This window comes from Nycticebus coucang, chromosome 14, assembly GCF_027406575.1.
Source record: "Nycticebus coucang isolate mNycCou1 chromosome 14, mNycCou1.pri, whole genome shotgun sequence".
Lineage (NCBI taxonomy): Eukaryota > Metazoa > Chordata > Mammalia > Primates > Lorisidae > Nycticebus > Nycticebus coucang.
Genome location: NC_069793.1, coordinates 11,544,131 through 11,565,509, shown reverse-complemented (window position 1 = coordinate 11,565,509; position 21,379 = coordinate 11,544,131). Strand labels below are relative to the sequence as shown.

The 21,379-nt window shown below is 57.1% G+C and overlaps 1 protein-coding gene across 10 annotated transcripts in view; it reads left to right on the top strand.

Annotated features, from left to right (window-relative positions):
* The first annotated feature begins 4,944 nt into the window (after positions 1-4,944).
* Positions 4,945-21,379, top strand: part of MYRF (myelin regulatory factor) — a 32,964-nt gene continuing 16,529 nt past the window's right edge. For 7 of the 10 annotated variants that reach the window (XM_053562078.1, XM_053562080.1, XM_053562077.1 and 4 more), the window contains exons 1-5: positions 4,945-5,117; positions 17,229-17,316; positions 17,429-17,692; positions 19,733-19,794; positions 20,691-20,970. In XM_053562078.1, coding sequence (XP_053418053.1) covers positions 5,072-5,117; positions 17,229-17,316; positions 17,429-17,692; positions 19,733-19,794; positions 20,691-20,970 — 740 coding nt within the window. In that variant the 5' untranslated portion in view covers positions 4,945-5,071. Of the gene's footprint in view, positions 5,118-17,228; positions 17,317-17,428; positions 17,693-19,732; positions 19,795-19,890; positions 20,052-20,690; positions 20,971-21,379 lie in introns of those variants that run through there. The other 3 variants (XM_053562081.1, XM_053562083.1, XM_053562082.1) reach the window with 3 other exon arrangements.

Here is a 21,379-nt window from a genome sequence, read left to right as displayed (position 1 = left end):
CAAGATGTGGTTGTGTTTGGGTGGCTTTGGTACAGCCCAGCCTGAGGCTGAGTGTTAGCTGGGTTGGATCTGGGTTTCTCAAGAGTTCACTGTGTCCATGACTCACCTGGGGGCTCTTATTACAATGCAGATGTAGGCTTGGTGGGGCTGGGGTGGGACCAAGAGTCTGCATTTCTTTTCTTTTCTTTCTTTTTTTTTTTTTTTCTTTTTAAAGACAGCTTTGTCACCTGGGCTGGAGTATAGTGGCATCATCATAGCTCACTCCAACCTCAAACTCCCAAGCTCAAGTGGTCCTGTCCTTAGCTACCCAAGTAGCTGGGACTACAGGCATTCACAACCACACCCAGATAATTTTTCAATTTTTAGTAGAGACGGGGTCTTGATCTTGCTCAAGCTGGTCTTGAACTCTGGCCTCAAGCTATCCTCCCACCTCAGCCTCCCAGAGTGCTAGGATTACAGACAAGAGCCGCCGGCCAGGCCAAGAATTGTGGCCAGTGATGGGCTCAAGACCGTGCTTTGAGTTGCAGTGGGGGAGCAGAAGACCAGAAGACCGTCGGAGCCCCATGTGCATAACGGCAGCCACTGTGGAGTCCTGCCCTCATGAGAGATGTACCAGATGATGTGTGTTTACCACATCATCACAGCCCTGAAAGCTATAGTTTCATTTTCCCCCCTGAAAGGTCTGAGGCTCAGAGAGGCACATAGAGAGTGCATGAAGGCTGCCCAAGACTGCAGAGCCAGAGTTTGGGGTGCCTGGCAGGTCTGACCATGCCCAGAGCAGCCTGTAGGTAGGGCAGGCTGAGTCCTTGCTGAGGACTTGCCTAGAAGGGCACAGAATATGTGGCCAGGCCCAGGGCATCTTAGGGTCCCCAGCCCAGCCTTTGCCTCCAGGGCAGGGAGGCCTGGAGAGTGGCGGGAAGGCCTAGGGTGGGCAGGCAGGCAGCAGGTGCCCTGCCTGGGCCCACCCCTCTGTGCAGCAGGTGGCGCTGTTCTTCCAACCAACCCCTCCTTGGCTACTGAGTCTGGTCTTGAAGCTGATTCCATCAAATGTGACTGACCTTCCCCTTCCCCAGCCTGCCTGTCCTCTGAAGTCTACAGTGGCTCTACTTGGTGAGGAGTTGGGGAGGGTGTTAGAAGTGAGTTCTAGGCCTCAGAGCCTGTCTTCACTCACAGTCTCTGAACAGAAGAGGAAACCAAGGCCACGTAAGGATAGAGAATTGCTGAAAGTGACACAGACCAGGGACCCATGATCTGTGCTTCCCGGCCACCCACATGCAGTGGTTTTCAGAAGTTCTTCCCACCATGTAGTCTCACTGGTCTGGAAATTATCCCGTCCAGTTAGTGCAGCAGAAGCAGAAGAAACAGGGTGGGAGGGTTCTGCGCTTGCCCGGGGGAGGGGCCCTCACGAGGTGCTGGCAGGGCTAGAGTGGCACTCTGACTTCTGGGCCCCACTCAGGATGCGCGGGGGGGGAAGGGGTTTAGGGGGTCATCTCCTGTTCCATCCTGTCTCTGAGCTCCTGCAGTCTGGAAGGGAGGTCTATGCTGTAGGTGGCCAGCTGCTAGGTAGGCCCTTGCACCCCAGGCCAGGGAAACTGCACCCCGGCATCTCTGGCTGGTTGGGTTCACACTCACCTCTCTTTGGGCCTTCCTCTCTTCCCCTGCAAAATGAGCCAATGTTGGGGTTATTTGGGCCCACGGAAGGCCAGAAGTCCTGGGTGGGGAGGCCAGGGTTCCACCTCCTCCTGGGCTGGCCTCCCTGCCCATTACTCATTGACCCTCAGGTCCCTGAGCCCCTCTCCCCACTGCTGCACTCTGTCCCCCACCTCTTCCCTGGCCTGCTGACACTCTAGGGCCAGCAAGGGCTGCTGGGAACTGACCAGAGGTGGAAAGAACACCATTCACTAGTCACTTCCCCTCATTTCATCTATATTGTGGGGGACAATGGGCTGTGCTTCACAGGCGGGGCCTCCGAAGAGAGAGGGCAGGTCTGAGAATGGGCTGAGCTGGTCACAAGGGATTATAGCCATGTTTGCTGGTCTAGGCTAAAGTTGTGACCCCTCACTCATTGCGGCTTGGTGGGAGAAGCTGGGGTGCAGTAGATGTTCATCTTCATGGATGGCAGCACTCCAGACCCTGTATCCAGACTCCTTCACTAGCCCTGCCACTGCCCTAGCCCTACCATGCTTGGGCCCTAACCTCATTATGTAGCTGGCAGGCAGCCTTGACTCCTGTGTCAGCCCTTGATCTGGGAAGTTTCGGCCACCTCTTCCCCCTGTCCAGAGATGAAACCCCTGGGGACAGTTACTTCTTTGATCAGTGACCTAGTGGAATCACTCCTATGGGATTAAAAGGAGGCTTCATCCCACCCCATCCAACTTCAAGGCTACCCCAGTGACTGTCCTCTTAATAGATTATAATCTGATGAAGTTGGGGTGTTCGGGACAAAATGCATGTCTTCCCTTCCACCCTAGCCCTTGATGAGCAGAATAAGAATGGTATAAGGTCCTTTGATGGCCCTCAGATGGTGGATGTGAAGGCACCGTGTGGGACGTGGAGGAAAGCCCTGTGGGCAGTGGAGGCCTGTAAGAAGCTGGTTTTCTAGCTGTCTGAGAAAACTCATAAAATAAATTCATTTCAAAAGATCGAATGGTGTAGGAGGGTGTCTACTTTGTCCACAGGCAGGCCTGACCCTAGTGGAAGGAGGGAGCAGAATGGAGAATAACAATTGTCTTAAGGGAGTCTGCAGAGGGAGAGAAACCTCTGGGGTGTATCAGCTGGGGAAGAATAGGCGTCTCAGTGTAGACCCTCTCCCCCCTCTCTGCCCATCCCTTGCGAGGGTGGTGGGGGAACATGGTCAGTGCACACAGCTGGGGCCGCCAGCAAAATCCCATCCTATATATCTAAGAGCAACAGCTCTGAGAGCAGCCCCCAGAGAGACAAAACCTCATTGTGAGGTACCCGCCAGCCTGAGTACTCCCTCCCCCAACCCCAGAACTGTTGTGGCATTGACCCTCCTCGGCCATGGCAGGCCTGCTGACTGGGCCACATCTGGGGCTCAGGCACCAGCTGCCCCTCCCCCGTGGTTGGCCACTGAGGGGCTGAGAAGGAGGCTGGGGTGGGAGCAGCTTTGAGGGCTCTCACTCCTATCTCTACCCTCCTCTGGGGGCCACTGCAAGAAAAGTTGAGAGTTCTAAGATGGCTAGGTTGTCATCTTGACCTTATCTAGCAAGTCTCCCACCTCTCTGGGCCTCAGTTTTGTCACTTGCCAAACAGTGATGGGTGGTATAAGTTCTTCCAACTCCAACTCACTGTGTTGAAGGGTCCTAAGAGGCTTTGTTCAAATTGAGCAGCTCCATAGTGGGATAATTTTCTGCATCTGGTAGTCCAGAATTCTCTGCTCCCTAGGTTTCTTTTTTCTTTCTTTTTTTGTAGAGACAGAGTTTCACTTTATTGCCCATGGTAGAGTGCTGTGGCATCACACAGCTCACAGCAACCTCCAACTCCTGGGCTTAGACGATTCCTTTGCCTCCCAAGTAGCTAGGACTACAGGCGCCCGCCACAACGCCTGGCTTTTTGTTGCAGTTTGGCTGGGGCTGGGTTTGAACCCACCACCCTTGGTATATGGGGCCGGCACCCTGCCCACTGAGCCACAGGTGCCACCCATGCTCCCTAGGTTTCAAAGGGCCAATATTCTCTAGTTTGAAGATGACATGATCCATTCATTCAACACACATTTATTGAGCACCTACTGTGTGCCAGGTAATGTTCTTGGTGTTGAAGCTAGAGCAGTGACTAAGACAGAAAAATCTCTTGCCTTCCTGGAGTTTCCATTCTAGAGCAAGAAGGCTAGTACTTGAAGCAAAGTAAATACCCGTTATGTGGTACCCAGGTAGGGCCAGGCTCTGTGGCGCACACCTGTTATCCTAGAACTCTTGAGATTGCTCAAGCTCTGGAGTCTAGAACTAGCCTCAAGCAATCCTTCCACCTTGGCCTTGTAAAGTGCTGGGATTACAGGCAGGAGCCACCATGACAGGCCTAAATTAGAACTAATTAAAATGAAATAAAAGGGGCCGGGCGTGGTGGCTCATACCAGTAATCCCAGCACTCTGGGAGGCTGAGGCAGGTGGATCCCTTGAGCTCACAAGTTCAAGACCAGCCTGAGCAAGAGTGAGACCACATCTCTAAAAATAGCTGAGTGTTGTGGTGGGTGCCTATAGTCCCAGCTACTCAGGAGGCTGAGGGAAGAGGATTTCTTGAACCCAAGAGTTCAAGGTTGCTGTGAGCTTTGACACCACCGCACTCTACTGGGGGCAAGAAAGTGAGAGTCTGTCTTAGAAAAAAAAAAAAGGGACAAGTCCATTCCTCCATCTCAGTAACCCCATTTCAGGTGCTCACTCATGGCTAGTGGCTACCATAGTGGACAACGCATAGAACATCTCTGCCGTCACAGAAAGTTCTACAGGACAGCACATCCTCAGACAGCACTTAACCTCATTGGGCCTCAATTTCCTCGTCTGTAAAATGCAGATAATAATAACATCTCCTTGGTAGAGTGTTAAATGAGCCAGTGTCTATAAAGTGGTTAGTGCAAGCCTGGCACATAACACATGCTCATTAAACGCAGGTTTTATCACTGCTGAGATAGAGGAATCGGGGGATGTCTCTGCGGTTTAGGTTCAGAATCCCGAGAGGCCAAGAACGGTTGGGACAGGATGTGGCCCCTGACCTCAGCCCCACCCAGCCCACCGCGACCCTGACCCCGCCCCCCAGACCGGAATCCCTGAGCTCGTCTGCCCGCCCGGGACTAACTCGGTGCCGAGCGTCGCCCGGAGGTGCCGCGCGCGTCCTGCCCACTGAGAGCCGGCAGGGGGCGCTAGGCGCAGCGGGCGGGGCGCTCAGGGCGAGCGGGGGCCGGGCCAGAGCTGCGTGGGGGGCAAGCGCGGCTGCGGACCGGGCGGGACCGTAGCCGGAGCGGAGCCGGGACTGTCGCGCGGGCCGCGCCGGCGATGCCGCGCCCCCGGGCCGGGCTGTAGCGGGGCCGCGGCCGGAGTGTGCGCCGGGCAGGCCGGATATGGAGGTGGTGGACGAGACGGAGGCGCTGCAGCGCTTCTTCGAAGGTGAGAGACCGCGGGCCAGAGAGCGGGCGGCGACCCTCTTGCGCTGGGAACCCCCGGCCGATCTCCCGGGACTGGGACCCTTGCTGTGTTTCCATCACGCCGGGACCCCCAGAGCCTGCTCTGGCTGGGGCCCTCCTCTGGGCTGGCACCAGCCTGCTATGCTTGGCTCCTAGGATCTGGAGTCTGCCTGAGGCTGCTGCCCACCACCACTGAAGTTGGGTGTCCTCTCCCTGCCCTTCATCTCGAAGCTTCCTTGGGGCTGTGTCCCCTTAAAGGTTCAGACCTCCCTGAGTTCTCCCAGACCTGGAGTCTTCCCTAAATTGTGACTCCCCGACCCCCAGAACACTTCCCTAGTCTGGGGACCCTCTACTGCACTTCCCTGGAACTCCCTGCAGGCCAGAACCCACCCCTACCAGACCTTCTAGGATCTTCTATATCTCTTAAGGCTGGCACCTAGTCTGCCGCCCACAGACCGCCCCACCCCTCCTAGAGATTAAAAACTCCTACCTGACTTTCAGGTTGGTACCCTCCTAACTGGGCCTTACTTCTAGTACTGGGGACCTCCAGGAGACTAGGGCTCCCTCCAACCCCCCCGTTTGAGACTGGGACAACTTTCCAGACTGTCACCTGCCTTTCGAAATGCTGCTTCCTCTCCCAAGGCTGAAATCCCCTATGAAGCAGCCACTCCTCCCCAACTTGGGGCTGAGACTGCCTTCCTTAGCACACTGTCCTGCCTGGAACCTTCTTGAAGCTGGCATCCCTGCCACCAGCCACCCTCTGCTCTTCCAGACCCTCCCAGTGCTGGGAACCACATCCCACCAATCCTGTTATGTTCCCCACACCTGTCCCTGGAGTTATGTCTCCTCTGACCTTGTCCCTGATCTCACCTTCTCCCCTTGACCCTGAGAGGACCCTTCTTGGGGTGGGATCTGTGCACACCTCACAATATTTTCTTCCACCTCACCCCCAAATTGGTCTTGGAGTTTTACTTCTGGATCTCACCAGTCCCCCACTTTTCCTGAGCAGCCCCCTGCCCCTCCTCCAGGACTGCCCTTTCTCCCTTAGTGCTGGATTCTGGAAGGATGGGACAGGGTGTGGAAGGGGAAGAGGGAGAGGAGGTGCAAGCTGAGCAAGCTGATGTCTCCCAGCCCACTCTGCTTCTCAGAACCACCCTAGAACATCTAGCTAGACCCTCTAGCCCCTTTCTGCAGCCCAGCCCCTGCCCCCCCGCCCCGGTCCCTAAGCCACACGCTGCTTCTCAGAGCATTCAGAACCTTTCATAAGTGTGGACCCAAGTTTCAAGCCCAATCCCCAGATCCTTTTAGAGGTCTGTGGAGGACAGAGAAAGGCCTTTTTCTGCCTCAGTTTTTCTCTCCATGATTTGGGGGCGGGGGGAGCAGGAACACTTGTCTACTCCTGCTTGCTGAGTAACCCAGGGAACAGCATCCCCAAGCCCCAGGCCAGCCCACTCCAGGATTCTGGACACCCCAAAAGACCCAGGCCCTAAGACACTATGCTTGGGCTAGATCAAATGGTTGATCCTGAGTCAGTCCCCATCAGTCCCAGGGGCTCCCATTCTCCCCAGACACTCTTTATCCTTTAGGAGCTCTCAAGGGGTCTTATGAGGCTTGGGGCCCCCAGGGAAGAGGAGAGGAGACTGTTTTGGGGTGCCCAAGCCTTCTAGGTACCTGGATGATCCATGGGCCAGGTTGCCCTGACTCCTAAGGTCCAGGGCAGAGGGGTGGGCCTGGCTGGCCTGGGCTCCCTCCCTGCCTTCTGAGCCAAACCTTCCCTCTTGGCTATTGGTGGGGGGTGCTGCAGGAGCTGACGACACAGCTCAGCCATGCAGCCTGGTGGGGAGGCTGTGCTGCTCCCTCCAGAGAGATAAGAGGAGACTCAAGAATGTCTGTGGGGAGCTGGGCGGGAGTGGGCTGCCCGCCCAAGAGGGCCGGGCTGGGGAAGTGCTCCCAGAGCCGGCAATGGGGGGAGGTGTGGGTGGACGACAGAGTGTGGGGGACCCTGTGTGGGTGTGAGCGAGCACCTAGGAGCCACAAGGCCTGGTATGCTCTTGAGTGTAAGTGTGCCAGCACGAGGGAGTGGGAAGCTGTGCTTTCCTGCCTGTGGATAAGTCACTCCTGAATGTGTGGGCACAATGTGGGCTCTCACACTCAGGGTGGGGAACACCTGCATTCTCATTCTGGTCCCTACTTGGCCATGGTTCCTCCCTCTGGACAGTGGATGGAAGGATCTGTGCTTTGGCTGTGGGCTGGGAGACCTGGCAAGGGTTTTGCTGAAGGGCAAGCAACCCTTCAAGACCCTTCACCTGACTTGGTGTCCCCTCCCTAGGCACAGACATAGGTTTTGGGTCCTGCCCTGTGCCGGTGGTGGGCTGGAGGCTAAGGCGCTTTGGGCCTCGGGTGGGAGGCCGGGACAGGGCGGCCCCCTCGAGGCTGGTACAGCCGGGCCCCCGTGACTGCCTGGCTAATCCCCTGAAGAGAGGCAAGGCAGCCCAGATCAGCGGGCACAGGGCCTGCAGAGAGAGGACCTACCGGGCAGGATGCACTGGCTCCCAGCAGGTAACCAGATCACAATGGGGTGTTCTTCTCATCACCTGATTGGCTGGGGCCTCTGACTCCCAGAGCCAGGTTAGGGATGGTGTGGGCAGCATCTGAGGATCCTCCCAGGATCCTAGAGGTTCTGGTGAGGGGTCAGCCACTGAGAGCTGGGTGACCCTGTGTGTACCCCGTAAAACACCCCATCAAGCCCTTGCCCTCTTCGAGCCCTTTTTCATCACCTGCAAGACAGGAGGGGGTGGTATTTCCATGATGCCTTCAGTTCTGACGAGCCTCACCTCCCAGCCCTGGGACATTTTAGAGTATGAACTGCTGAGCCTTGAAGAGGTGGTGCTGGCCCTGATTCTAGGGGTACATTAGGCTCAAGTGAACAGCCAGTGCCCTCAGAAAGCAAGTGGGCATGGAGGGAAGTGGGCTTCCAGCAGGTGCTGAAAAGGCCACTGAGAGTCTAGGGGGCTTCTGCCTGGCTTCTAGAGCCGCCCACCAGAGTTGGAGCAGGAGGCCTGGGATCTTGTGCCTTATGAACCTGATGGGTGGCCTGGCCTGGTGACTTTCTTCTCTGGCCTCATTTCCCCTCCCAGGGTATGCAGATGAGTTGCACCAGAGCAGGGGGCTTCCAATGTGACTTTTTAAAGTCATCAATCAAACAAAGCCAAACTCATGACCTCTTGATGGGACAGATGCAGTGGACAAAATGGGGCTGGGTTCCCCACAGCTCCCAGAGAGCCAGGATCCTAATTTCAAAGCTGCCCTTCTCCCAGCTGTGGGGTGGGTGAGTAGGATGGCACTGGCTGAGACGCCAAGAGACGGGAGTTGGTCAAAGATGGCCAAATGGGCACCCAGCCCCCAGCCCTCTGTTCCGCCATGGAGCTTTGGGGCAGGGATTGGGGGCCACCTGTCAGGGACAAGCATCACTGCCTTGGAAGGACAGGAGGAGGCCCAGATACCAGCCTGAAGACTTAAGAGACGACTCCCACCCACCCCCACCCTCCACCAGGAGCCTGGGCCTAGGCTGGGGTGTGTGATGGGGGTGGCACTGTGCCCTGGCTCAGGCTGTCTGTGATACATACAGGGAGTAGACAGATGGCAGAGGTGGCTAGGTGCAAGGTTTGCTGAGCCTAACCCCTGGGGAGATGAGGCGCAAACCCCAGCAGGACTCCTGTCCCAGCCCCAGTCCATGGAGCTGACTGCCAGAACCGCCCCAGGATCTGGGCCCAGGTGGGAGGGAGATGATAGTGGGGGGTCTGACTCATATCATGTCCTGGACACTCAATGCAGGGCCACATGGCAGGGGCAGGCAGGAAGTGTTCGCAGGGTCAATGGAGACAACAATGGATCTGTGAACAGAGGTGGCAGGGTGGGGGTGAGCCCTGGGAAGCACCTCTCCGGGAGGCCTAGGGTCAATGCAGGGGTGAGGAGCAGGCTGTTACCAACCTGCTGGCCTCTCCTGAGTCTGGGGGGCTAGACAAGAGTACCCTTTGGGGTCTTAAGCAAAGCCAAGGAGGGATTGTGAGCACAAGAATAGTCTCTTCCCTGGAGACTGGTCCCCCATTTCCCAACTCCCAAGGGGTTACAGGACAGGAGGGCCCTGGCCGCAGAGGCTGCTGGGTAACGGCCCAGAGGGGCTGCTGATTGGCTGCTGCCCTCGGACTTTGCCCTCCCCGATAAGGAACTGGGAGCAGAAATTATTAACTGAATCATTAACGCGGTGGCCCCACCCTGCCTGGGCTGCCTGCCTTCTCTTGCTACCTTCTTCCTCCTCATGGCCTAGCGCCATCCTCTGGGCTTCAGTTTCTCTTACAACCTGGGTTGCTGGAGATGGGGGCCTCCTCTCCCATCTCAAGATCTCCAGAGATGGGTGTGGGTGGCCCGTGGAGTGACACAAGGTTTGTGTGCTCCCTGGGGTGGGCAGCTGGGATGTGCTCTCAGTTCTGCTCTCTGTGCCTGTATCCTCTCATCTGTGAAATGGGAATGCAGTTGTACTAATACCAGTGCCTCCCTCTCAGGGACCCTGCGGGGATGAGGTTTAGGGACTGGCTGGGGAACGTGCCCTAGTGTCAGCCTTGATCAAGATGATTACCCCGTGGGTTTGCACAGCCCCATTCTATAGGCCCATGGCAGGTGTCATGCACTCCCACCTTGAAGATTATCCATCCACAGATAAGCCGATGCCCCCAAGCTTGGCCTAAGGCCTTGCATTTGGTGCTGAGTGCTTTGGGAAAGCCCCTCGCCCTCTCTGGGCTACTTACTCCAGAAATGAAGAGAAACCATCAGTTTTATTGAGCACCTTCTGTATGCAAGGCCCTGTGCCTTGATAGCTCTGGTAGGATGCCTGGTCCTGGTCACTGGCATACCCAGTGGGCCTGCCCCACCTCTGCCTCAGAGATGCAGAACTCAGTCCTACAGCAGGCAAGGGGGAAGGGACTGGATTGTCCTTTGTCTTTGCCTGCCACACCCAGGCCAGAGCTCTTTACATATGCTGTCACTCTGGGGTCCTGGGACACTGTGATAGGGTGGGTTGTCTCCCCTCGTTTTGGGGAGGGGGTACTGGGGCAGGAGAAAGGTGATGTACAGACTTAAGCAGAGTGGCCACAGCAAAGTTGAGATAGGGTCCTGGGTCACAGTTGGATGCCAGTTGAGAAGGGTGCTTCTCGTTCTTTCATGCTGAGGGTCTTGACCCACTCCCGTCCAGTCCCTTGCCCTCTCTAGACCTTAGAGCTCTCACTCAGATGGTCACAGTTGTGTGATGTGACAGTTTGACCCCAACAGAGCCAAGGCCTGGAGTGGGAGGAGAAGAGAGCAGAGCTTCTGGGTGGGGGGTACAGTTGGGTCTAGAGACCCCACTGGGCTGGATTACACACAGGGGCTCCAGGCCATCCTGTCTTCCCTCTGCCTCCAGGTCACATCAGTGAGGAAAGTTCTTCCAGCTGGATCCCTCCAGCCCGAGGCACAACAACAGCCTGTCTCTTCTCTGTGGGGTTGGGGACCCTGCCTCCCCGAGGGCCTCCCTCACTCCCCTCTGAACTCTCTTCTCTCTCCACGGTTCTCTCTTCTGCTGAAAGGGAAGTCCCCATTCCTTACCCTGGTAGCTTGGAGGCAGGTGCTGCCTTTTGTTGGGGAGGTGGGCCCATGACACTAAGTTTACTCAGTGGGATCTGGCTCCAGCTGGAGCTGATGGGGCAGGTCTGACAGCAGCCTGGTGGAGAGGGGGATAGAAGGGAAGAGGAGGAGGAGGAAACTCTTCCTGGGTGGCCCTCACCCCTGCATGTGAAGCTGTGCCCACTGGGAGGTGTGTGTGGTCTGGGTTTGCATTTGTATCCTGGCATGCAGGCCTGTGAGGTGTGCTGAGATGTGACTGTGCACAGGCATGCTCATGCCTCAGGGCCTATGCACCGGCTGTCCCCACCATGCGGAACCTTCCAAAATATCTTTTATTTTATCGATCTGTCCTGTCATCTGTCTCTGCTCCCTAGAATGTGGACAAGGGTTTGTCTGCTTTGTTTACTGCTGAATCCCCAAAGCCTAGCACTGTACCTTCCTGACACATAATAGGTGCTCAAGAAATAATTGCTGAGTGAACGAAGGCGCACACGTGGAGAATGCTGGTTTGCGTCTGTGTGTGTGCTGCTGTGTGCATGTGTTAGTACTGTCCATGCCTGAGTAGGGGGCACACTGGGACACGATCATGTGTGTGTCAGTGAGCACCTGAATCTGGGGTGTGTCCTTACAAACCAGCATCTGGATGTGTTGGCGTGTGGCTAGGGTATAAGCATAGCTAGGCCTGGGCTACGCTGGTGAGACCCCACCTACTGTGCACCTTGTGGGAGAGGGTCAGGGCACTGGGTGGGAGCACTGGATCGGCCTTGGGGAGTCAGGAGTGTAGCCCCCAGAGCAATGCAGAGATCACTGGGAAACAGTGCAGCAGTTCCTTAAGAACAGATCACAGCCACTGGCCTCAGTTCTGTTGGGTCTGGCTTGGGAGCATTGTGGGGCTGTAAGTTCAGCCTTGTGCTGGACTGAGGACAGGGTGCCAGTTGTGTGGGGTCTAGGGAAAAACATAGCTATAGCCTAGGGGTGGGTAAAGATTCCAGGTCCCCTTGAAGAGAGGGGTCTCTTCAGGCAGGCTGTGGGGCTCTTCTGAATTTTTGATAAGAAGTGAGAGGGAACAAAGACAACTGTGGCTCAAATTTAAGGACCTGATGGACAGTGGTTCAGAGCCACGTTTTGTCAGGTGTGGCTCTTGGGCCTGAGCTAACTGAGGATTTGATGCAGAGATGAAAGGTAGCTTACACAATCAGGCCTCTGACCTGAGGGCATTTCAACTGAGAAGGCTCTGGCCCTAAGTTGAAGCCTGAAGCCGGGACAGCTAGCAATTATAGATCTTGCTAATGAAGATAGAAAGTCCAAGCCAAAGGAGATGAGGGCTCACTGTGCCTTGCCCCAATGTGAACTGGTTTGGAGCATGTTGGTTATCTCAGGTGACATTGGTGGACAAGCCACAGCATTGGGGCTCTCTGTGACTGGGGGTGGGGGGGTCTGGGGAAGGGCTGGCAGCGAGGACTCGCCACTGCAGAGGATGGCAGGGGCCAAGACCTGGGGGCTAGACTGTGCCATGCACATGCAAGAATAATAATTAGTACTGGTCATGCCTCAGAGGGACTTAGGAGAAGATGTGGAGGGCCCCGTCAGAGGCTGAAGAACAGACGCGCAGTAAAGCCTAGAGGCCCAGGGTGCAGGAGAACAGCCTGAGGCAGAGGTATGGCCAGGAAAGGAGATGGCAGTCCCAAGAGAGATGGAAACACAATTAATGTTGGTTGAGGAGTGGCCTCCTAGGAGCCACCTGGTCCAAGGGTCATGACCGCCCCATGATACAGGGCTTCATGCCCCATTTGATAGAGAAGGAAGCTGAGGCTCAGGGAGGTTAGGGCACTTGCTGGGGCTCTCACAGTCATGGAGTGGAGGTCCATTAGAAGACACAGGGCTCTCTCAGGGCACTGTGGGCAGCCCCCAGCCACTACCACACTGGTCCCCAGCTACGGCCTGGAGCCAGGCACTCTCAGGTTCAGTTGCCTGGGGTAGATGCTCAGGGCAGGTAGGGTCCTGGGGAATAGGCTTGGTCCCTGGTGCCCTGTGCACCCCAGCTTCGCATCACCCAGGCCTGGCCGGCATCCTCAGGCCCTGGCCCATGCTACCCACAGCCACGTGGCTGACGGGATTTCCGCCATGTTTGGGGCATGAATTGACAAGTGTCCCATTGACGGGGCAGGGGAGGGGGTGGGCAGGGCACAAGCCTCCCACTGTGCCGGGTCCCCACCCTCCCCCATCCTCCGGGACAATGGCCGAGACTCAGCCAGAGGCCACAGCTGGTGGGGCCGTGAGCACGAGGAGGGTGGAAGGGAGGGGTCCAGGGTGGAGGAACCACCTGGGCCCCCACCCGCTTCCATCCTGCACCTGGCTTGGGCACCCTCAGCCCCTTTGCTGCCCAGCTGAGTGGCCTTAAAGGGATGAAGAGAGAGAAGGGGAAGGGGCTACCTCCCTGTAGCCGGGATCCCAGCCTGCCCGGGGAAAGACAGTGTCTGGCTCCTGTTTGAGGCAGGTAATAAAGGACATAATTAATGAGGAGCAGCTGGGGCGAGTACCTGGAGGGGCCCTGTCTAGCCCAGGACCCCGACCTTGGCATGGCCTGGCCAACATCCCCAGATCTCGCAGAGCTGGCTGCAGTCTCTTGCTTGCCACTGGCTCATCATTCCATGAACATTTATTGGGTGTCTAATGTGTGCTGGAATACTCATATCCTAGAGAGACAGAAAAGGGCAGCACTCCGAACCCAGTTCCTGCTCCTGTAAGCTTTGGGCAAGGTGTCCATACTTTCTGAGCCTCAGTTTCCTTATCTGTGAAATGGAGAAAAAAATCACCTACCTTGTTGGGTTGGTATGAGAATTCAGCAGGAGCCATGTACAGTGCTGCTATGCAGCTGGGCACAGAGTGACCACTTAGTGAGCAGACATGGGCAGTGGGTGGTCGGGGGACAGACAGGCACCCTGCTGGGAGCTCTGTGGGGGCAGTAGAGTAAGAAGAAAGTAGGCTGGGCCCCATAAAGAGAGTCAGAGATGGCCCTCTGGGGGAATTTACATTTGAGCCAGAACCCAAAGCCTGAACAGGAATCGGCTTTCTCTGGCCAATGGAATGGCATGAAACTGTATGTGCAAAGGCCCGGGTGTGGGCTGGAGAGGCCTTGGCCTGTAAGCAGTGGCGAATTGTTGAAGGGTTTGAAGAAGGAGAGAAAAGAGATGCTGGTTTGTAACCACATGGTGCCATTTTCTGGTTGCTGTGTTGTGGGCAGCCTCTGGCGGGCCCTGCCTGACCTTCTCTCAGGGAGGTCTTAAGGATCAGAATGAGGCATGTGTCTCTTGCTTAGCTTCCTGCCTATCATGTCCCCATTTTTGCAATCCAGTGATGTTCTAGGGCTTTTTTTGTGAGTGGAGCAGTGGGGGCCCAGGAGACCCTGCCTCCATCCTGGGTTCCTAGGGGCTCTGCTCCAGCCTCAGGAGTCCCTGGGCTCTAGAACATTTTTCAGGAATCTCCAGTGTGATTAGCGGAGCAGGCTGGGGCGTCTGCCTGGTGGCTGGACCCTGTAGGTTGGGTAGCATGGGGGAGAAGCCGAGGCAGGCTGCCAGGGCTTCCAGGGAGAGAAAGGTGTGGGGTCAGCGTTCTTCAGGAGGCCTTTTAAGCCCCCAACCCTCAAAGTTCCCCCAACCCATTGGCCCACCCTCTCCCTGCCCCATCAGCTCCCCCCTCTATCCTCCGTCCGCCCGGCCCCTGGCACCGGAGGGTCCCTCCTCCCCCAACCACATCTGGTTCTCGTTAGGGTCTCCCAGGATGCCTCTGCCTGAGGCCCCCATCCTGGGGGAGGTGGGCAGGAGGATTAGGGGCGATTAGGAGTGCTTCTGGCTGGTAGAGAGGAGGAGGAGGAGGAAAAGAAGAGGGGGTTGGGCCTGTTATAAATAGCAACACCATGACTGCATCAGCCCATCACTCACTGTAGATTTCAAGTTCAGTCTCAGAAACTTGTAGCTTCAGGCGCCAGGGTGGGGGCGATGGTTCAGTATCCCCTCCTTCCCGATCCCAGGGCTTGATCCTCCTTCAGGAATTTTCCAGCACCTTAGGTGGGACAGCCTAGGTGGGCAAGGGATAGGCAGCCACCAGCAGCATCTTAGAGCCAGGCCTGTGTACTTGGGTTTGAATCCTTGCTGTGTTGCCTCAGGCAAGAGACTTGACTACTCTGAACAGTGGGGATGGTGATAATGACACCAAGTTCACAGGATGAAAAGCACTTAGAATAGGACCACACATGGTAGACACTCAATTGGTATGAGCCCTGGTCGCTGTCATTGCCATTATGGGTTGAAAAGTGCTGGCAGGCACCTTATATGAGCCCCACCATCACTCTTACTGTCATAGTCACCCTCCTGGGATGGTAGGATTAAGTGACACATACTGCATATGACGAGCCTGCAGGATGCCTTGCATATGATAAACTTCTGTGACAATTAACGTACTTGGCTCAAAGATACTTGGTACATAGTAGGTGCTTAATAAATGGAAACTATTGTTACCAGAAACAGTGATTGCCAGGATGGGAGGGGGTCCAGAGCAGAGGTGGGAATCCTGGAATCTTGGCTTGTAGGCTGGGTGCTTTCGCTTGAAAAGCTCCTCTTGCCCTGGCCACACAAGGCCCTGGATGGCCACTGGTGGTGCTTGGTGCGTGTCACTAGTCCCCAGCTGGTGAGCTGGGGGTGGGGGGCAGCAGGAGAGCCCTGGCCTGTCGTAGCCAGCGCGTGACTCCTTGGAGGGCTTAGCCGCTCATTAATCACCTAAGCGGGGCTCAGCATTCTTGAAATGCCAGCTGGGGCCAGGGAGGGGCCTGGGCAGGGGGCTATCGGGGACCCCAGGGCTCTGGGGGCTGGGAAGTGAGGACAGCTGCTTCATTTGGTGAGCACCCACTATGTGGCAGGCACTTTTCAGACTTTATCTTGGTTCATGCTCACCACAGCCCTGAGAAGTATTAGCTGTTCATGTCCCCATTTTACTAAGAAGACTGAGGCTCAGAAAGGGTATATGTGACCTTCCCAAGGCCACACAGCAGGGAGTGGCTGAGCCAGAATTTGTTCCTGGACCTGAGCTCTATTCCAGGTCTCAAGAGGGAAGGGGTATGGCTCAGCATCCATAGCACTGTGGTTACGGCACAAGCCACATACGCCAGGTTCAAACCCAGCCTAGGCCAGCTAAGCAACAATAACAACTGCAACAACAACAAAAAATAGCTGGACATTGTGGTGGGCACCTGTGGTCCCAGCTACTTGGAAGGCTGAGACAAGAGAATCGCTTGGGCCCAAGAGTTTGAAGTTGCTGTGAGCTGTGGCACCACAGCACTCTACCAAGGGCAGGCAACACAGTGGGACTGTGTCTCAAAAAAAAAAGAGAGGGAAGGGATATGAGACCCTAGACTCCAGAGGTCTGTGGGAGGGCCCCTCCTGCCTCAGTGGGGCTGGCCAGCTCAGGTCAGTGTGGGTGGGGCTGTCCTCTATTATCAGGGTTGACGCATCTCCCACGTCAGCCCCCTTATCACCCCGCCCTCTGGCTCCCCCCACAAGGTGACCCTGGGAGGGGAAAGGCCAGCGCCTCCCCCTCCTCTCCTCATGGTGCTTGAGAGTACTGGGCCACCCTTTTCCTGTGAGCCCCTCCCCTTCATGGGGCTGTGGCCAGTGGGAGGGCCCAAGAGAGGGCAGGCAGGCAGAGAAACAGGGCTCTGATGGCATCATCCCCTGCTGTGAAGCCAATGCCAGCCCTTGGTTCTCTGGGCTTCTGCCTCTTCTAGAAGATGGGGGCTATGGAGGCTAGGCTAAGTCCTCCTGATCCTGTTCCCACTCCCCCATGCAGCTTGAGTCCCCCTCCCTATGGGCCTCTTGGATGTGGGGTCCCACCCAGCCAGGCCTTGTGCTCCCATGTGCCCGCAGCTGGGCCATCTAGAACTGACCGTTGAAGGATGAGGCTGGACAGTTTGTGCTGGGTGTGAGCCATCAAGGCTGGTAGGCCCCCACAGGGCACTCCACTCCATAAAGCACCTTGTTTGCTCCTCACAGCACCCCAGATGGGAGGGAGGGGCTTGCCTGGCTAGAAAAGGGCATGGGAGGGCAGGATCAGCCTATTCGTCCCTAGAGCCACACTCTGGGCCTCTCCCCTCCTTGGAGATTCGAGGCGGCCTTGTAGACTCCTTGGTACATCAGGTGGTAGAGGGTGGAGGTCCCGCCGCTATGTGGATACCCAGATGGGGAGGAGCCGGGGCATATGTCTTAGAGGGCAGGGAATGGGCAGGGATGGAGAGCTGCACCCACAGGCCTAGGGTCTGCAGGGATACCCAGATGGGGAGGAGCCGGGGCATATGTCTTAGAGGGCAGGGGATGGGCAGGGATAGCTGCACCCACAGGCCTAGGGTCTGCAGGGAGCCAGACCCCTCCCCTGGTTTACCATCCCACAGGCCACGACATCAACGGTGCCCTGGAGCCCTCCAACATTGACACCAGCATTCTGGAGGAGTACATCAGCAAGGAGGATGCCTCCGACCTGTGAGCTGCCCCCAGGCTGCCCCTGCCCCTCTGGCCTCCATCCCTCACCTGGGAAATAACCAAGGCAGGGCCCAGGGCCTGGCTGGGGCTGAGCTTCCTCCTCTGTCCACAGCTGCTTCCCTGATATCTCTGCACCTTCCCATGCGGCCTCCTACTCCCACGGGCAGCCAGCAATTCCCAGTTCCAGCGGGGTCCACCACCTGAGTCCCCCTGGGGGTGGACCCTCCCCGGGACGCCATGGTCCTCTCCCACCCCCGAACTACGGTGCCCCGCTCAACTGCAACAACAACAACGGCTTGGGTGCCACTGCTAAGCCCTTCCTGGCAGGTTCTGGACCCCCCATCAAAGCAGAGCCTAAAGCTCCCTATGCCCCAGGGTGAGTGAAGATAGGGAGTGGGGCATGTGGAAACCCAGGACAGGCAGGGTGGGGGGCCATGGCCGTGGTCTGCATGGTGCTGCCCTCCAGCCGGGCAGTTAGAAGGGCCAGCGTGACTGGCTCCCTGTGGATAGGTGAGGGTAGTGGAGGAGGGACTCACAGGCTTTGCTCTGGGGCAGTGGGCAGCCACCAGGGTTCGAAGCAGCGGGGTGATGAAGGCTGATATAAGTGCTAGAAGAATCTCCGAGAGCTGTACGGAGAGTGGATGGGAGGGGGCAGGACTGCAGGCTGTGGCAGTTTGCTTTCATGGAACACCTGCACATGCAGGGCACACAGACACCCCTCACTGTGTGGCTGCTCCTCACGCAGGCATCTAGCTGACAAGTTCCCCTACCCATGCAAGCCCTGTGGAGCTGAGGATGCGTCTGGACCAGGCCTCCCCTCCCCATGTGAAGAGTCCACATTAGTGGCCTGACCCAGGGCAGCCCCAGGGCTCACGCATATGAGGAGGCAGGGAACATGGGTCCGCTGGGCTCTGCAGAGGGGGTCCTGTCTCTGCGTGGAGGAATGATAAAGTGCTTGGTGCAGAAAACGTGGCTGCAGCCCCAGCTCCAGCATCCTCCAGGGAACCTACAGCCTCCATCAGGGCCTCTGTTTCCTCACCTGTAAAGTGAACCCTCAATGCTTGGCCTCGATTATCATGGAAAGTGGGAGTTATGCACAGAGGGAGAATGGGTAGATGGAAGCATGTCCATCCTCTCTGGCTCACAGGATATGGTAGTGGAGGCCCGGATGAACTTTGATGAAGAAGACAGATGTCTGCTTGGGGCCATGAAGCTGTCCCTAAGCCACCCTAACTGACCCTCGAGGTGCTTGCTGAGTGCCTGCCTCTGTGCCCACATGCCTGCTTGTGTGCCACTCAGCCTTTTCTGGGAACCAGTGTCTGGGAGTTCAGTCTTTGTTGCTCCTCAGCAAGATTCTGGGGATGCACAGGGGCTCAGAGAGGGGAAGGACCGAGGGCCAGGCCAAGGTGTAGGTGATAACAAGACGAACACAGCTCTTGCAGCTAATCAGTACCTTACTAAACGAGAATAATGAGAAGTGAGAGGAATGTATGAGGAAGGAACAAGGTCCTGTGGACTTAGGGCACTCGATTGCAGGGATGGGGGATGTGGAAGACCTTGACACACAGAGAAACCCAAGACCATTGTCAAGGAAGTGCAGGGAAGGGGCAGGAGGAGTGTAGGTTTGAGTCCCCATTTTTGTATCATCCTCACAAAACCTGCAAGGTCCATATTCTTGAATCTCGTTTGTAGGTCTGTACACAAGGCCTCAAAGGTGGGTAGGTGGCTTGTCCAGCATACACAGGGACTCTGGAACCAGACCAGGACTGTGACCGTGACAGTGCGGTGGCCTTTCTGGCAGCTCCCTGGAGAGGGAGTGGGGAGTCTCTCCAGACATGGGGACCAGGGATGGCCACAGGGCTAGACCCTACATTGTTCCAGTTTCCCCTTGCTGGCAAGCACAGGGCTCACGCAGGACATATTGACCTCTTGGGTTCAGTTTGTTTTTTTCCTGAACCACTGATAAAATATAACCTGCAAGAAAAAAATAAACCCAGGCCCAGCAGCGCTGGCTCCCTGCCCAACCCACACCTGCCTCTGGCAGGGCAGCCCCCCAGTGACCCACTGACCCTCCCAGGCCCAGTCCTCTAGGGCCTCACATTTCCAGGAAGCTGGAGGGCACAGGAGAGGAACAGTCCCAGTACCTGGGTCAGGGGCGGGAGCCCTTAAATACCTGTGCCATCATGAGGGACACTAGTAACTGCCCCCCAAGTGTCCGGTAGGTCTGAGGGAGTCCTGGGCAGGACCTGGAGATTCCCACCCTCAACGCAGCCCCAGGCTCTGCCAGATACCCCTAGATGGGTGGTACAGAGAACTGTCACCATGGATGGGTATGAGGAGACCCCGCCATGCAGAGGAGCTGCCCAGCTAGAGACAGGGCCCAGTTGCTCACCACCAGCCCCCCTTGGCTCTGCAGCACACTGCCAGACTCACCCCCAGACTCAGGCTCTGAGGCCTACTCCCCCCAGCAGGTGAATGGTGAGTCCAGAGGGCACCGCCCTCCCCCTCTGGGGTTTGGGCAAGTGGTTGGGGCAGCCTTATCGGGGAGGGAGGGAGGGAGGGGGCCGGCAGCTGCCCAACGGGCTGAGATTATCGCTGGTCAAATACTCCCCGGCGCTGTGGCTATTGTTTCCCCACGGGCGGGTGGGGAGCCTGGCCCTGCCTCTGAGCAAGTGTCCCTGTCGGCTATGCCACCCGCCTGCCCGCCTGCGCCATCATGGACGCGCCCTTCAGCGGTAAGTGGACAGCTGGGGAAGGCCGTGGGTGCAGCCTGAGCACAGGCCTGGCAAGCAAGGCCCACCTCACCTCAGGGGTGTGCTCAGGGGTGCAGTAGCCCCCAGGTGGCCAAAAGCAGAACCACCACCAGCAGCAGGCTCCCCACAGCCCAGAAAGGGGTCAAGAGTTCTGTTTATCTTACCAAAAACATCCCTGGAATGCCTTCCAGGGAACAAGGGGAGCACAGCCTCCCCTCCTCAGGGCTGGCCCCTGGGAGCCCAGTAGAGGGGCTGCCCAAGGGAAGATTGTTGGTTTGAGACTGGGCTGGGGATCTCCAGAAACTTCTTCCTGGAGATCAGGCGTGGGAGGAGTTAGGGAACCTTAACTCAGATCCCCTGGGGTGCTGGGCTAAGCCTCGCCTGGGAGAAGGAGCTGGCCAGGATGGGGTGAAGGGCTGCCCACCCCCTGGACTGGGTCTTGCCTTTCTGCTCAGGCCTCTAGTGGCTAGCTGCCCACCCCTCTCCAGCCCGGGCCAGCAGCCAATGGACCCCTGGGCTTGGCTCAGGAAAGGCTAGAAGCAGGGACCCAGGTAGGGGAGGATGGTACCTGAGAACCTGAATGAAGTCAGTCTCTGATGCCCACCTCCCATCTTCCTGCAGACCCCCACCTTCTTCGCACGATAACCCCTGAGACCCTGTGCCACGTGGGAGTGCCCTCCCGCCTGGAGCACCCGCCCCCACCTCCAGCCCACCTGCCAGGCCCCCCACCCCCCCCACCCCCCCCACCTCACTACCCTGTCCTGCAGCGGGACCTGTACATGAAGGCTGAGCCTCCAATCCCCCCCTATGCTGCCATGGGGCAGGGGCTGGTGCCCACCGATCTTCACCACACCCAGCAGTCACAGATGCTGCACCAGCTGCTGCAGCAACACGGAGCTGAGTAAGACTTGGGCAGCCGCCCCCCAATCCCCTGAGGGTGGGAACAGAGTTGAGAGTGGTGGTCAGGGCAGCATCAGGCAGGCCTGGGATGGAGGTAGGAAAGGAGCTGAACCTGGGGAAGGCAGAAGGCTCCACAGGACAGGTCAAGGCTCAACATATTGACCATACTACGTGCCTAGCAGTACCTTGGGGGTTGTTCAGCTAGGGCTCATTGCTCACAAGTACTTTATTTGGTTGGCAGGTAGATAAACTGAGGTTCTCAGAGAGAACCCATCCAGGTCATGAACTAGGCAGGGGCAGAACCAGGACTCTCTAGACATCTCAGGGTGTCCTCAGGTTTCTGCGGAGGTTCTGGGCCTGGATCCAAGGTCTCCACTTGGACTTCACCTGTACAACTTTTATCTGCTCTG